This window comes from Periophthalmus magnuspinnatus, chromosome 18 (genome assembly GCF_009829125.3).
Source record: "Periophthalmus magnuspinnatus isolate fPerMag1 chromosome 18, fPerMag1.2.pri, whole genome shotgun sequence".
NCBI classification, from domain to species: domain Eukaryota; kingdom Metazoa; phylum Chordata; class Actinopteri; order Gobiiformes; family Gobiidae; genus Periophthalmus; species Periophthalmus magnuspinnatus.
The window spans coordinates 20,829,637-20,846,779 of NC_047143.1; the positions used below are offsets into that span (position 1 = coordinate 20,829,637).

At 38.6% G+C, this 17,143-nt stretch overlaps 1 protein-coding gene across 3 annotated transcripts in view; it reads left to right on the forward strand.

The window, feature by feature from the left end:
- LOC117386591 (glucosidase 2 subunit beta-like) overlaps positions 1-17,143 on the forward strand; it is a 270,231-nt gene that overhangs the window by 222,811 nt on the left and 30,277 nt on the right. For all 3 annotated transcript variants that reach the window (XM_033983996.2, XM_055229025.1, XM_033983998.2), the window contains one exon: positions 2,315-2,386. In XM_033983996.2, the coding sequence (XP_033839887.1) occupies positions 2,315-2,386 (72 nt within the window). The remainder of the gene's footprint in view (positions 1-2,314; positions 2,387-17,143) is intronic.

Genomic DNA, 17,143 nt, shown 5'->3' on the forward strand with positions numbered 1-17,143 from the left:
TTTTTTTCAATTAGTTGTTGGAACTGTGAGGTCAAATGGACACAAAATGCTTATGGACAAATGATTCACTAAAGATAGTACAAAAGGTCAATGCAAATGAGGTACATCTGAAGGAATATGAATGTAATCAGCCATGCCCTGATTATTAAGGTAATTATTTGTGAAATTAAAATACTCCTTTTCTCGTGGATAAAAAAAAAAAAAAAAAAAAATCTGTGGCCATCTTGAATTTCATATTTATGCAACCAGTATCTTGAGTGCAATATTTTTGGCTGAAAATTCCAGGCTGCGGTTTGTTTTTGCCAAAATGTCTAAGTCTTTAACGATTTGTCTCGCATGAAATACGTTCTTTCTCTAAATATTGAAATACAGCTGAGTTTGCCATAAAATCTAGTTTGAAATTTGAACCGAAAGAAATAATAGTCACCTGGAGTGCCCATGATATTGTACTGCATTTATGTTAAAGCTGCACAATGTAACTTTTGTGGTTGAGAGCATGCCACCAGTTTGAGATATTATTGGTTTGACTGGAATGTTCCACAAGACATTAAATGTATATATCTCCATGGAGACAAGCATGTAGGGTCATCAGGTCAAATTACAGGTCAGCTGTGTAGAGTGGCATGCCTGCTCACAGTAAGAATCATAGACTGTATATATAAATGGACAGAGCTAACCCGCTGGACGTGCTTCTGGCTCCATCGACTCCAATTCACTTTCTGTTGAAAAACTGTCGCCCCTCTCTCTGTAACGGCTGCTGTCAGACTCGTCATTTTGGTCTTAAAATGTTCAAATTAATGAAACTCCAAATTTGCCCCATAACTGCAAGTCTCTGCTAGTTTCATTTGGCTGGAGCTGAATGCTATGGGTGACATCACACTCCCTTAGTCCACTCCTTTACAGTCTAAGGTAAAAATATATGTTTTTACATTTTTTGAGCAACTAAACCCTAACCCAAGAACGTGTAATTCAATAAATGCAAGACTGTGGAACATTCTTGCCGAAGCAATATTATCTCCATGGTCACAAAATGGTAGCAGACCCTACACCAGAAAAGTTACATAGTAATGTTAGGTTTGGGGACTTTTCCCCATGTTTTTTAATTGCCTACATTTTTGTAGTGTTTTTTCACAGTTTTAGTTCATAGAAGTTACTCCTATTTTTCCTTGTATATTTTTGTTATTTCAAGCCATTAGTTGATTGAGAATTTTTGCCTATTTTTTGTATATATTTAGTACATATTCTTTGTTTGACCTGGTGAGTCTGAACATCCTGTTTTTGTTCTTTGTTTTGTGCAGAGAAAGTTTATGGGTTTTTATTTTGTTTTGTTTTTGTTAGAGTAGGGACAGCGGCTCGTTGGCAGCTCCTACGGCTCTGTATAGGGTTGGCCTGCCCAGCGCACCATCCTTAGTTTATGTTGGCTGCCATGGTCTTATTCCTAAAAAAGACCAGGGTTTCCTAAGGGCTTTTTTTCCCAACAGCTTTAAAAACTTAAGAAGTACCAGAAGTAATAAACAGCATTGAAGACTTATCCTTCTTAAATATGTTTTGGTCCAACTTTGGGTCATAACAAGTACAACTTTAAACCAGGTGATACATTCCCCAATATCTAACTTTTCTGGATGGGAGCATGCCATCAGCTTGAGATATTATTAGTTTGACTGTAATGTTCCAGGTGGCTTTAAACGTATATATCTTCATGGAGACAAGTGTGTAGTGTCACCAAGTCAATTTACAAGTCAGATCTGTAGAGTGGCAAGCTTGCTCACAGTAAGAATCATAGACTGTATATATAAATGGACAGAGCTAACCTGCTGGACGTGCTTCTGGCTCCATCGACTCCAATTCACTTTTTATTGAAAAACTCGTGTTTCTCCATAACTGCTGCTGTCAGGCTTGTCATTTTGGTCTTAAAATGTTCGAATTAATAAAACTCTGCTCCAAATTTGCCCCATAACTGCAAGTCTCGATGAGTTTCATTTGGCTAGAGCTGAATGGTATGGGTGACATCACATTCCCTTAGTCCACTTCTTTACACAGTGTATACTAAAAATATATATGTTTTTATATCTTTTTGCGCAGCTAAACCCTAACCCAAGAACTTGTAATTCAATAAATACAGGATAGATCATTTTAATTATCTCCATGGTCACAAAATGGTAGCCAACCCACCAGAAAGGTTACATAGTACACCTTTAAACCAGGTAATACATTCCCCATCATCTGACTTGCATTGTTGTCTTGTAAACACAGCTCCTAAGATTCAAATGTCCTTTTAAAGCCTGTACATTGCATCTCTTTGTCCTCTCCGCAGATACACCTACACCCTTTGCCCGTTCAATCAAGTGACACAGAGGAGCGCCGCGGGTACCGAGGTCTCATTAGGGTAAGTACATAATCACTCTGTTCTTTTGTGCCCAATCTGAATCCTACTCAATATTAAACGACCAGGTCACTATTGTCACTACAGCTACACAGGCTAATAATGGCCCAAACTGCTGAATTTGTTAACATTTCTAGCCACAATGCGATGGACTCTTTGAACAGGCTAACAGCTCCACCACTTTGACATTTAGAGGCCATCCGCATTCACGGCGCTAATACAAAGTGGCGTTTCGGAGTGGTTCGGGTCCTTTGTGTGTAAACGGATAGGTTCTTAAATGACAGCTTTTCTCATTTCTGTAATAGACTTGATACAAATCCCAGCTGTTAAGAAGGGCTCTCAATCATCGGTACAGTGCGCCGATGAAGTTAGCCCACCAACCAATATTTGCACTATTGACTTTTTTATGGTTATTCAATCTGCGTTAGGCTTCACGTGGCCTTTAATCAATTGCTAGAAGATCACTGTTATATTTTTAATACCTTCTGATCAATGGGGAAAATCCGAGCTGGCGTTTCATACAGTGCTAGATTTGTACTTCCTGGAACGAGAAGGGTTTCAATTTCATCTCAAGGATTAAACCTGCCCCCCCTCCTGTCCCCTCTTGCCTCCTCCCCCCTCTCTCTCTCATGTGCACACACATTTTTACCTCCCCCTGGGACGGCATGTGCTGGACTGGAGGCCACTGTGCATCTAAATGCCCGTGTGCGATGAAAGATGCCGCTCAGTCGCCATAGAAACGCACCTTTAGATGTCACTGGATTCTTCTTCTATTCTTCTCTCGCCAAGACTGTGATGGTAGTGATATCGCTCAAAGATGTCGATGAAACACCAATGGTGTTTTAAAGTCACTGTACATGAATTTTTGTTCGGTTTTTAACAGTTTGCAGTGGTCCATATTAGGGCTGCAATATATCGCAAAAGTATCGATGTTGCGATATTGACTGACACGTTAATCGATATTTCAACATGTTCATTATATCGTAAGAACAAGATTTTTCATCTGACAAAAATGTATAAGAATATGTTAAATAAACCTGGTATTATTAATGATTTTAAGTCCAAAATTAGCTTTGATTTTGTCCTAGTTTCGACTCTGTAGTTTTTATTATTATTATTATTTTTATTTTTTTTTATTTTTTAATTTTTTTTGACAGAATTTCACTAATGAGAGCATGTGATTTATTTATTTATTTTAATTACTAGTTTATAATGAGCGCTTTCTACAACTTTCAGTGGCCAGAGCAATGCTAACAATAACTAGCATAGTAATAGCACATTCTTGATTCTCTGGCAATAAAATGCTTTAGTGTAAGGGCTGTCTATTCAATATATCTTCACTGGGAACAATTTTTTAAACAATTGAATGTGATTTTAAACATAGAATCATAAATTGTAGTACTTTCTTTTAGATTACCATGCGGCCTTATATCTGTGTAATCCTTCATTCATCCAGACAGATTCCATAGTGATCCATGAGCTTATACTAGTCTATATGGTCTTATACTTGTACTGATACTGATACTGAAAGAACAAAGTTTGCTCAGATACAGAGAAAAAAAGTCAGCCCTTTTAACTATATTTTTTGCTTGGCGTATAAAATTGGGAATGTTGATTTTCTACCTACAGACTTTGAAAATGTCATTTAGCTGCCAGCTCTAGCTTGTATAATCAGACAACGTTACAACCCCCCACCCTCCTATCATCTCAAGAATCAGGTAACAACTTCCATATGTCATTTTGTCTTGTTTTTTCACTTTCTGTCTTGTGAATTTTCTTGATTTGAGGTGATAATTATGGGATGTCTCTCACCGTCCCGCTCCCCTCTCTCATTAGCCTTAACCGTCAGTCATCCGAAACTCTCATAGGCTACAATTACTCAAACGCAATCCGACACTGACATTTTGCTCCTTTTATAATTTGCCTTAGCTCCACCTTTTACCGATGGATTCTATTGTAATTCTACGTCAACTGTCGTGGGTTAAGGATTTAAAAGCCCATAATATGTAAAATATGAGAAGTTATATGCAATCTGCTCCTGATAGATTCGCAGATAGACTTTCTTTGAGCGTGTACGGTGGCCCCTGAGGATCATAAGCCTTATCAAAAGTGGTAGTCACATGATTGTCAGCTCATTGACGTTGCAGGTTATTTCATAATGTAGGTTGCAAGGTGTTTCAAGTGTTACCAGGTTTGGTTACACTACATATGTGTTTTACTAATTGCCTACTTACCTGTACTAACTTTTAAAACATTTTACTAATTACCAAACTAACTTTTTATAATCTTGTATTTTACGTGTGGTGGCATTTTACATCTTGCCATAGGGACTGCAGTTGGAAACTAGCTGTATAGCTAATACTGGCGCATTTACAGAAATGTCGATTAATGTGCATTGTCCCTATTCAAATAAACTAATAAATAAATAAAATATTGTACTTCATAAAGTAGCCTACACTAGTAAAGTGGTTGTATATATTTTATTTAAAGAGTGTGACGGGAGTGTGACGTCGCCCATACCATTCAAATGAAGCTCATCAAGGCTAGCGTTTACAAGGCTGAATTTGGAGTCAAGTTCCACATTTGGAATTCCAACTGTGAGTGTCATAGTAACCAAAGAGCCAATCTGAAATGAGGCTGTTAAAGGTAACACCCTTTACCACCAATACTGCTGGGTTAGCAGGTAGTGGGCGCTTAGCAACGCTGTCAATCAAACCTGTTGTTAATGCTAGTGGGAGCGGCCTCAGGGAAAGGAGGCGTTTGATTTGTTTATTATTAATGTTGACATCTTGATTTATGGACACAATAGCGAAATACAAATATTTTAAGACCAAAATGACAAGCCTGAAAGCAGCAGTTACAGAAAGAGGGCCGACAGTTTTTCAGTACAAAGTAAATTGGAGCCAGAGCCGAAGGAGCTGGAGTCGCACCCATGCTTACTTCCTATTTGGAACATGACGGCTAGCGGGTTAGCTATGTCCATTTACATATACAGTCTATGGTTGTTATACAGCGCCTAATTATGTTTTCCTGCTTGCCATAATAAATCCATACCCCAGACATGTCACCTTAAGGATGCCTGATCTCGGAGGCTAAGCAGGGTTTGCCTCAGGGCAGCTGTGGCAACAAAAATAGCTTACCACCACCAAGAATATAGAGTGAATGAATAATGCACTGTAAAATATGTGTATTTTATGCTGTACAAATAATAACATACAGTATTAGTGGTGTTAGGCCATGTTTCTCCATGGCCTAGCACCACAGTACATCTCTGACATGTTAGTGACACATGAACCATCTCTGACTCTGAGGACCTCAGGGACCGGCCTCCTGCTGGTGCCCAGAGTCAGGACTAAACATGGAGAATCAGCGGTTCATTTTTATGCAGCTAAAATCTCAAACAGTCTTCCTGAAGATGTGAGACACGCCTCTACTTTGACAATGTTTAAATCCAGGCTGAAAATGGTTCTGTTTAGCTGTGTGTATAACTGAAAGGTTTTTATTCTGCTCTCACTCTTTTAATGTTAACTTTGTGATGATTTCTTATGTTTTGATTTGTTTGTATTGTAATTTTAATGTCTTTCTTATTCCGTAAAGCACTTTGAATTACTTTGTGTACGAATTATGCTATACAAATAAACTTGCCTTGCCAGCATATTCACCAATCAACAACTAAACACATTGTACACATTAATTGCACCTTCCAAATACCTTCCACTATTTTGCGATATTATCAGATCTGTTGTTAACTTTGTCTTTCATTTGGCATCAAACTTGCCGTGCGTTTGTGAACATATATCTCACATGGCTAATTGGACGTGAGTGCTGTTCTCCTTTGCACCAACACCTCCTACACTACGGCGGCGAGCGGAAAGCGCAGCGTTTTCACCACGTTTTTAGCGGCAGTAAAGCTGGAAGAACAGAATGCTAACTGTGAGTAATTTGACCCCGCGTGTTTCTGCCTGCCTGTCACTCATCAATGTATGGAAGGGCAAGTGAGGCAGAGCTAGATCAAACACGCCTTATGCAAGCTCTGGTCATTTTGGTTGGGAACGGAATTGCTGCAAAAATGAAAAGATTACATAATGAGAAGTTTGAAATCAGTGCTAGTTGTATTTTTACTTCTGTGAGCTGTTTCTGAACTTTGTCAATGCGTAACAAGTATTTTATTTTATTTCCAGAAGTTGAATTACGTTTGGCGGCTTCTAAAAGTTAAAACTGGAACATAGTCTTGGCGTTATACTATTTTAAGTGATTGCAGATAAATCATTTAGAACTGTGGTTTCTTCTTCACGATACAAAAATTTCAAGCTCGATTTTGATACTAAGGAGTAGACTTGATTCTCGCTATCAGTTTCAATACTACAATGATAATAAAAACTGTTACGTGTTACTGATGCCAAATTTAAACCTGGAAGGTCAAAATGTTGTTATTCATTGTGTACCTCTTACAATGTCAACACAACCGGAACAGAATGAAACGAGCCAGCTTCAGCAGACAATATACCGTAATTGAGATGCATTGGATGGTTTTCCAGAATAACCAATGAGTCTTGGAATTTTACTATGCTTGGAATATTGAAAAGACTTTATCTTTCATTAATTAAACACGGACTTTACCTGCTCTAGGGGAGAAGTGTCATGAAAAATGTTGACTTGAATGTTAAAATTAAAGGGCTCATATTACACTATTTTCTGATCTATGTTATAATATTGTTTCTTCATCACAGATATACCTGGATTTGTGTTTTGTTCACAACTGTTTAACATAGTCCCTCAGTTCCTCAGTCGTCCAGACAGATTCCATAGTGGTCCATGGGCGTATACTAGTCTGTGTGGTCTTGTTCTGGTACAGCTCAAGATCGTTCTTAAACTATTGAGGAAAGGTTTATTTCTGTCTTTTGAATGTGATTTTTTAGTACCAATACCTGTTCAAATGAGTAGTAGTAGTTTTAATATAGATTAGTGTCCAGTTTTTAATACTTTTGACAAACGTATGCTGTCTTGGTTTGAGACACTTTTAGGTCTAATCTAGGACTAGAACTGACCTGATTTGCTTCTTTTTTAGACCTGGTTAAGTCCTGGTCTAGTCAAATTTAGTCCCAATTTTGACTTCTTGTGTGTGCCAGTGTAAACAATATACTGGTTAACACTATCTTTTATTGCAAAGTAGGACCACTGTCTTGGCTTAGGTCCTAAAAAGTATTTTCTATAGTAGTATTGTAGTATTATTTGTTGGTTGGTTTGTTTATTCATACTCTGTTCTTCGATAACACTTGGAAAACATGACAGTGACAGTGTAAAGGTATCCCGTAAGTAAACCACTTTATGCTGCAGTAGAGCGCTGGTGGAGTCATGTGTGGGGACTGGGGGGGGGGGGGGGGGGGGCACGGGGGGGGGGGTACATGAATCATAGCTGCATGCTGGTATGAAGTCTTTTTTTTTTTTTTTTTTTACCGTGACACCCCATCAGTCAGACAGTGCAGGATACAGCGCGGGCCTCTTGATATCAATCTGCATCCTCTTCCTCCCTGGAGCTGGTGAGGAGCGTGTGGGGGCGGTATTTATCACATTGTGGGGACTAGAATCTGTATAAACACTCAATTCATGGGGAACTGTCTTTCTTATGGGTGCAAAATCTTTTATTATTGGAGCGGGAACGTGATGTAAAGCGATATGAGTTAAAATAGTTTAAAGAAGGAATATTTGGCGCTTTTTTAGTGTACTTCCTGTTCCTGTTGCAAAAAAAAGCACAGAACTGAGAAACTTTGTCTCTTCCCACTGGCATTTACATCAAATAGCAGTTTATCATTAATGTGTTTTTGTTTGAACCCTATATGTTTGACCCAAAGACTTTTTTTTTTTAATTATTATTATTACATGCAAGTACGTACAGGAAAGTAGGTGGAGATTAGTGGTAGGTAGGTAGATTTTCTGTGAATTTAAACTTTAAAGATGAACCAATCAGAATACAACTTTGGGTAAGCTATTGATGAGAGAGAGCAAACTAAAACATCGTTAAAACCTCATGAAAGTAAATTTGACATAAAATGCACTTCTGGTTTAGCAGGGAGCGGGCGCTTAGCAACGCTGTCAATCAAACCTGTTGCTAACGCTAACTGGAGCAACCTCAGGGAAAGAAAGCAGCTGATTTGTCTTATGTTCACATCTTGACTTACGAACACAATAAGATAATGTGAGATAAAAACATGAGGATCACGTAGAACGCAGCCAGTACGAACATTTTAAGACCAACATGATGAGGCTCACTGCTAATGTAAAGTGAAATGGAGCCAGAGTTGATGGAGCCAGAATCATGCCCATGCTTGCTTCCTATTTGGAACGCAGTGGCTAGCAGGTTAGCTATGTCCATTTATATATGCAGTGTATGGTTCTGATGTAGACTTGGTTTGGTGTTGTTCTAGTGCAGGTTTAGTTCTGGTCTAGTTCAGGTTTAGTCCAAATTTTGATGCAAGTGTGAACATGATTTGTGATTTTGACTCCGCCCACAAGTACATTTCAAATAGAGCTGCTAAACAGGGCAGTGGATTAAAGAAGAGAGTGAGAGAGAAGGTATATGGGGTCTGGAGGTATATGAAACAATGTGATTGGTCTAACAGGGCAGTCTTTTGTGATGTCACCAACTACTGGAAATTGCAGTGGCCACTAGTGCCAGCTCACATTTAGATTTCGATGCCTGAGACCAGAAAGCTGCAAATTTATAGTTTCCACAAATTACTACACACAAATGACTAAGAACAGTAGATAATGCTATACTCGGTTTAGTAGCAAAAACTTTGATTTGTAGTGTTTAGAATGAATCATGTACCAGTATTTGTTGAATAGGCAAAATGTGGACCTGCATGTGCTTTACTTGTCACTATATGCACTTAGCAGGCATAGTCACTCTTGCCACATTGACAAAGCTAATACCGGCTTGTTCCATTTAGTCTCATTTGGATTAGCCGTGTTAACCTCCTTGTCTTAAATGAATGTCGCTGCTGCGGTTTTTCGATTACAGCTCAGTTTGTCAAGTGTGTCAAGGCTCATATAAGTTCAAATTGTTCCCTCAGCTCTAACCTTCCTTCATGCTTGGTTTTCCTGCTTGTTTGCGTTACCCCATTAACAATATAAATGGTCTTTTAGTATCATAAATCAGCTTGGGAGCACTGCTAGCTTAATATTGGACCCCACACGCACTGTATGTTACCATAAAGATTTCATAGCACCCGGCCGTCATACAGTATGCACCCAATTATCTGTAAATGTTGATATTATACAACTCATATTCACTGCTGAATTCCAATGTCTCTATTTTCCATTTGCTTTGGCGGGCTGGAGCAGCTCAAGCGCTTCCTGGAAATGGCCATTGTAGCAACAACATCAGGCCCGATAATGATAATTGAGTAGAAGAAAATGCTTGCATTGCGACAAACACCGTCCACCGCTGACAGTCTCGTCCATCTTCATAATATGCCTCCGCCCCCTTGAGAGGTATCCGCGGCAACAATGACAAGGCGCCAAGCGGGCTGCGCGATCTACAACGACAGATAAACAAATGGCAGTGTATCAATAGGTGTTGTGGCATTTGCTATTCCAGTGTACAAAAGACTATATACAATGCTTTTACTATAGCACAGTCTAACTACACCATCACATTCTGCTTCTTTTGACATACAAATAAGCTAACAAGTAATAGGATTGTCAAAAGTATCGAAAATCAAATAGTAATTGGAAAATCATGTTCTGTTATCTAAAGAAAGTGTGTTTTAACTATCATTGTGGTACCTGAATTAGTATTAAGTATTGAGTCTCTTCCTTAGTATCGAAATTGAGTTTGAAATTTTAAAATTGCAAGCAACGTTAGCAAGTAACCAAATTTAAACTGAAATTAAGTGTTGCTTTACACTATCACTTAAACCAGGGGTGTTTTACATTTTAAGACCATCATACCTTTGAGTTTACCCTGTCGAGGGCCGCATGAAATGATGTGGAGGGCCACATGTGGCCCCCGGGCCTTGAGTTTGACATATGTGTCTTAAACTGTAATGGTAGCGTTCACACCTGTCTTGCTTGGCTGGTTTAGTTCTGGTCTAGTCCCAATTTTGGTATCGTGTGCCTGTGTGCAAGTAAGAATGAAGAGTTGATGGACATATTTTTATGATTAAAAACATTGGATTGGTCAAGTTTATTTGAATGTTGCACCATAAGTAACTGTCACGATCACTTTAAGGCCCTTTTTCATTTTAATGTATTCTGTTCAAATTGTTCCACAGTTTCGCATTTTTCAATTATAGATGCTTTTATTGCCTTGAAAAAACAGCCACTTACAATGACATGGCATGCCTCTCCACAGATATGATATATGACTTTACTTGTGTGGAACATTTCAGGCAAAGGAATAGCCATTTCTGATCACTACAAAAGAGAGAACCACATTATGGACTGGGACAGAGCACAGCAAACATCATCACTGGATTAAGGAGGCAAATGTAATATGGAAACATGGCCAGAGTACTTTAAACTGGGTCGAGGGGGCTTTTTTACTCTCACACTCCTGGGATACTGTTCTGAAGAAGTTTGGACTGCAGATGGCGCTGTTGTCCTGCCTTCATCAGTAGGAAGACAGCACTAAAACCTGTTTAAATCAGCTGACTGGACACGTCATGGACATTCATCACGTGACCACTCAGAGGAAGAGCGAACCAAATCTTGGTCTGAAAAAATTATCTATTAAAATAAATTAACAGAAGACCAGATAAACCTCAGTGGACTAAAAGAATAGCATCTACATGAAGACAAGCAGGTGATGGACTCTCCACCAGTAAAATTACAAAATGCATTTAATTTATGATGCCTAAGGATTTTGTCAGCCTTTGAAACTCATTTAAACATGCAGGCATTTGAGGACATCACTAAGTCCTTAGAAGCCTATATTGATCCTTAAAGATCGGGGAGAGGCTCAGAGTCTTCAGTCTTCAGTGAGTTCTGACTTTGCGGTTTGAGTTTAGCTATTGTTGAGTGATTGTCGTCGTCTAACTTTCTCGTTTGTAATGAATTTTTGTCCAGTCGCTAATGGTGTTTTGTGATGCTGTGATATTTACTCTGGTGCCCCGAGCAAGTTGGCATTTTAGCTATGCAATGAAACGTCTGATGAATGAATGCTTTTGAATATGAATCTATATCTAGCATCACATTTAGTTTTGTTTATGGAGCTGACTTTTACAAAATGCTAAATGCCGTATATAACCGTGTTAGCAGAGTGGCACTGTGTAAATGAATAGAGCTTTTACTGCAATGAGACAATAGTTCTTTCCATTCTGTGGTTGCATGAGTATATTTGCACATGTCATACTGTGTAAATTGCGTTTACATAAACAGAAAGGCCTAGATTCATCTCACATTTTAGTAAACTGGACACTCTGGCGCTAATAGTTAGCATGTTACCAAAGGTGATGAATTTTCCTAGCTAACATTTTTAATTTCTTTGGCTCAGTATCCCAAATCCCAAGAAGCATTGTTTATATTCAGGTTGTGTTCTCAGAATAAGGACATAATATTTTTGTCCCATGAGACCAAAATCATTGCGTTAACAAACCAAAATCGGAACAGCCTTCTTGAATGTTTGTCTTGGAGCTCTCTTTGAGGCTCGTCAAGCTTCCACAAGTAAATTTCCCATTCATTTTCCCCATAGACTTTTCATATTATTCAAGTTTGAGTTAAAATGCTTGATGGACACTAACTAACACATTTAAAACCTAAACTTTGGCTGAAGACCTCTGCTTTCTTTAGAAATTCGATTCTATTCTATTCTTCCTTTCTCTAATTTTCTCCTGGAACTGCATGGGGGCGGTGACTGTTGAGTTACATTTGAATCTACAAGGTAAGACCCACTGCCAGGACTATCCACAAGTCTGAGTCATATTCCAGTGAACTGTAGCATCTGCAGTGTCTCACCTTTAGGCATTTCCACCAAGCACCAAAAGTGAGTTTAGAAGAATGAAGAAATAACGTGAAACAGAATTTGAGGTTAGTTAAAGCCATTTTTTCTTGTATTTAGTATAACATATGTAGATCAATATTTTAGATGTTGTAAACCACAATATTGATGTTGAACAGAGCACAATACAGGATTACTCAAACATGTATGAATCACTCAAACAGCTCTGAGTAAGCTAATGAAGAGAAAACATCGTGATAGCATGTTCAAAAGCTCATCGATTTTATGTGTCCTCTTTAAAGGGAATAATGTTATAATGCCCGTGTAATCCCTCAGTCATCCAGGTATGATCCATAGCCAAAAAAAAAAAAAAAATCAATTCTGTATTCACTTTATAGTGAAGACATTTTGCCATTCATCCAATTTGTGTTTATTACATTGACATAAGTGATTAGCCTGCTAATGGGCTGCAACATCTGCACATCAGAGTACATCATATTTTCGCTATCTCAAATTTCACTATATCAATATCAGTAAATGCCATAGGTGCATAGCTTTATAATAAAGTATATTTTTCACAAACATCTCCAGGGACCTTTTTTTGATGACATAAGAAAGTGAAAAGTAAACCAGATATTGCAGAATTAGGTGAAATCTACATGTATCTATACTCTGTAAAATCACATCCGTGCCAGGTAAGGATCACTAATGTTTAATTGAATTAGTGTTAAGATAAATCATTGTCTAGTATTTCATTTAATAGCAAAAAACTCCAAAAGCGAACTCAGAACTCATTTATTTCCACTAATTAACCACTGTCAAATTTAGTCACGTGGGTGCAGGACCTCTATTTGTTTATAGTTTCTGTTTGTTAGCTAGGTCTATTGAACTATACTGACCGTGCCTGAGTCATATTTGCATAATCATTTCATATTTTCAGTTCAGTGGAAACTTCTACAGGCAAATCCACGGCTGTGCCATGGGCTCACCGGTCTCTCCTGTTATTGTTAACTTACAGTATATATGGAGCAATTTGAACAGAATACATTGGCCTCTTTTCCAGGCACTCCACCCACACGTTGGTATTGCTACATGGATGACAACTGGAGTAAAATCAAAATTCAAGATCTGGAACCCTTTACTGCACATATTAATACTGTGGATCCATACATCAAGTTCACACGAGAAGAGACCAAGGAGAACAAATTGGCCTTCTTAGACGTCTTCAGGAAGCCCACACACACAGACCAATACCTGCTTTTCGATTCACACCATCCACTGCAACACAAACTCTGAGTTATTCGAACAAGCTTCAGAGGATTTTCAGACAGCATGAAATCCCAGTCTATTTCAAACCGACAAACACTTTAAGACAGAAACTAGTTCACCCAAAGGACAAAACCCCAAGCCACAAACAAGGCAATGTGGTCTACTCCATTCAGTGTAGTGAAGACTGCAGGGAGTGTTATATTGGAGAAACAAAAACAGCCACTTCATAAGACAATGTACCAACACCATCGCGAGAACAGCTCGGGACCCCAGTCTGCTGTAAATCTCCATCTCAAATCCACTAACCACTCCTTTGAGGATAGTGAAGTACAGATCTTAGCCAAAGCAAACAAATTGTTTGAGAGGGGAGTTAAAGAGGCTTAGGCATCAATTTAACTCCATCCTGAGACCTAAATCAAAACAAGGAAAACAATAGTGATACCCAGTATGCTAATATGGGTGAACGATTATGGAAGTATGACTCAGGTTCAATAGACCTAGCTAACAAACAGAAACTGTTAACAAATAGGTGTTAGTTTTAGTGTAGTCAGCTCCTCCCTTCAGACAGATGTAAGGCAGTGTCCACCAGCAATCTGACCAGAACTAAAGAAGCCTCTTGGATCAGCGGTGGAACGTCACTCTAAGTCCAGTCAACAGAATTTAATTTTTCTAATGTTCTAATGTTTGTTTTTTCCTTATTAAAACCATACCCAGATTTTTGTTTTGTTTAATTCACACATTTAATACACAAACTCTGTATATTTAAGCTAGGTTCTTCTCTCAAACAGAAAAAAAAACTGTGTTCCACTTTTTGATGTCATATGGTAACACAAAAAGTGCTACACTGTGTATTTAAACTCCATACAATACACCTTCACTAGAATCATTTGGATAATTTCAGCTACCACTAAATGACATCACAAGGTGGAACAGACCATTTTGAGCTTTGGAGATGTAGTCAGATAAATAATAAAAGATTGCTCAAACATGTGTCAAGGAAACAAAACACAACTCCAGGTATGTTTTTGACAAGATAACAGCATTATAACATGGCTTAAAGCTCACGACAGAGCCTTTAAATTGCATATGGTAGAAGACATGGTAAAGAAACACTGAAAAACACTGAAACAGCAAGCATGAAACCAATACAGCAGAATTTGTGTTGAGTTTCCACAAATTGAAATAATACAATAACACAATGTCATTTAAGCACGTCATTGAAAGCCGGGCTGTTTTTCTGCAGTTGGACAGAGTACAAACATCCGCATTTCATTTGATGTTTTTCTGAATTCCTCTGGACAGAAACATGGAGTGTGCAGTCAACTACAAACAAACCCGAGCACGCGACCAGAGCACTATGGCGTACTCTTAGCCGCGTGGAGCTAATGCACTAGCGCGTTTAAGCTTCTCAAATCAGTCGCTTCCATTTAGTTTAAAGGGAAGAGCATGATTAGCTTATGTGCAAGCCATTTCCTACAAACAGCAACAACTACAAAACAAGTCTTTAGTGTGGGGCCTGGCGCGGCTATAATAACCTCTCACAGCGAGGATAAATGCATTTGAAATATTCATGACGACCACTTTCAGCAAGAGTGAAGGGAAAAACCGGGAAAGTCCAACACCGGTGTCAGTCATTTTTAATGTAGGAATATATTCTCACGATACAGCTATTGGCTAATAAAAATAACAGTACAAGTACAAATTAGGATTTACAATGATATTATTGTAATTTAGATAATTTGTATCATTAACATTGTGTGGAGGGTGGCAAAATAGAATTTGAAAATGCAATTTAAATGTTGATGTTAAATGCTGTATTTGTTGCCTGGGATCCAAAATACACACTTCTTCAGTACTTTACAAAGATGTGAGTCTGTTCAGTGGTGAATCTTCTCGTTTTCAAATGGGCGTGATTGACAGGTGGATTACTAATCGGGAGACAGGCATGGTCTGTCCATATTGGAAAAAATAAATTTAAAAAAACATAACAGGGTGTTGAAAAACATTGCAGACTCAGTGGGTGAAGCAATGAACTGTTAATCTCAGGTGAGATAAATTTGAATTTATTTATAAATCATAGGTGATCACTGAGCTCCTTCATTTCACATGTGTCACTGAAAAAAAAATGGATCTGATTGACCGGGCTTGTGATACCCAGTGTCAGCGAAATATAACAAAAAAATGTGTGTGAATGAATTTAAAGCCACAATATGTGATGTAATGTTTTAGCCAATAAGTATGGAGAAAAATATCTATCATTTAGAATGTTCCATCCAGATGTTCCGTTTACCAATAAGATGCAACTGAAAGGTGATAATATTCTGTTGTTGTGTTCCTGGGCAAGACACTTTACTTTTGGCAGTCCCTACCATAGACTGTATAAAGAAGTGGACTAAGGGAGTGTGACATCACCCATAGCGTTTGACTCCAGTCAAATGAAGCTCCTTGAGGCTAGCAGTTAGAGCGGCAAATTTGGAGCTAGTAATTCCGAGCACGAGTATCATAGCAACCAATGACCCAATCCAAGAGCGAGGCTGCTGAAGATAATGCCCCTTCCCTTAATAATGCTTTCAATCAAACCTGGGAAAGAAGGTGCCTGATTTGTCTGTTATTAATATCCATATCTTGAGTTACGGACTCAACTGCGAAATAAAAACACCAGGATCACGTAGAGCCAGTTAATACGAAACATTTTAAGACCAAAACGATGATCCTGACAGCAGCAGTTACAGAGAGAGGGGCGACAGTTTTCCAGTGTAAGTGACTTGGAACCATAGTCGATAGAGCCATGATCACTTGCTATTTGGAATGCGGTGACTAGCAGGTTAGCTATGCGCATATATATATATACATTCTATGTCCCACACACAGTAGGTCTAGCTCATTGCAACAGAGAGGTTATCGGATTATCATTTTTACAATTGGTTGGATAATAATGATAAGCCATGTCACCTCTTCATTACTAGGCACTCACTGGCCTACTTAACATGTCACCAAAATAAACGAGATCTCCCTATACATTGAAGTACAATTTAACTACGTAAGCTGAGTGTTTGGAATGTATCTGAGATTAGCACCGGCATAGATAGAAATCTTAATCACGTCTTGCAAGAATCACATTGTAACTCTATTATATGTCAAATTTGGACAAAAACAAAATACCTGTAAGTATATTCCAAATGGAGAGCAGTAATTCAGGTGCCCTTTCAGTTACAAGTCCCAGATGAAAGACCTCCAAATGTGTTTTTGTTTTAGCACTCTGGGGAAATCAAGGTGGCCGCTCCGTCGGGGTCAAAGGTCACCTCATGAGGCCCGGCAAAGATCAAGGAGCCGCCCTCCGCTATTGTGCCAGGGTCAGACTGTTTTGCACTCATTGCTATTGAGAGCACGTGAGTTGTTTTAGAGCGCGCGGGGGGCCTGGTTGCTAGTTCACCCTTCAACCTTGAAAACACATTGTATGCAGCAGCCTAAGCATCGCCCGTCACCCCAAGATTAAACAAGGACGAACCAGGAAAACAAATGCAGAGGAAACTTACCGTGAAAAAACAAAA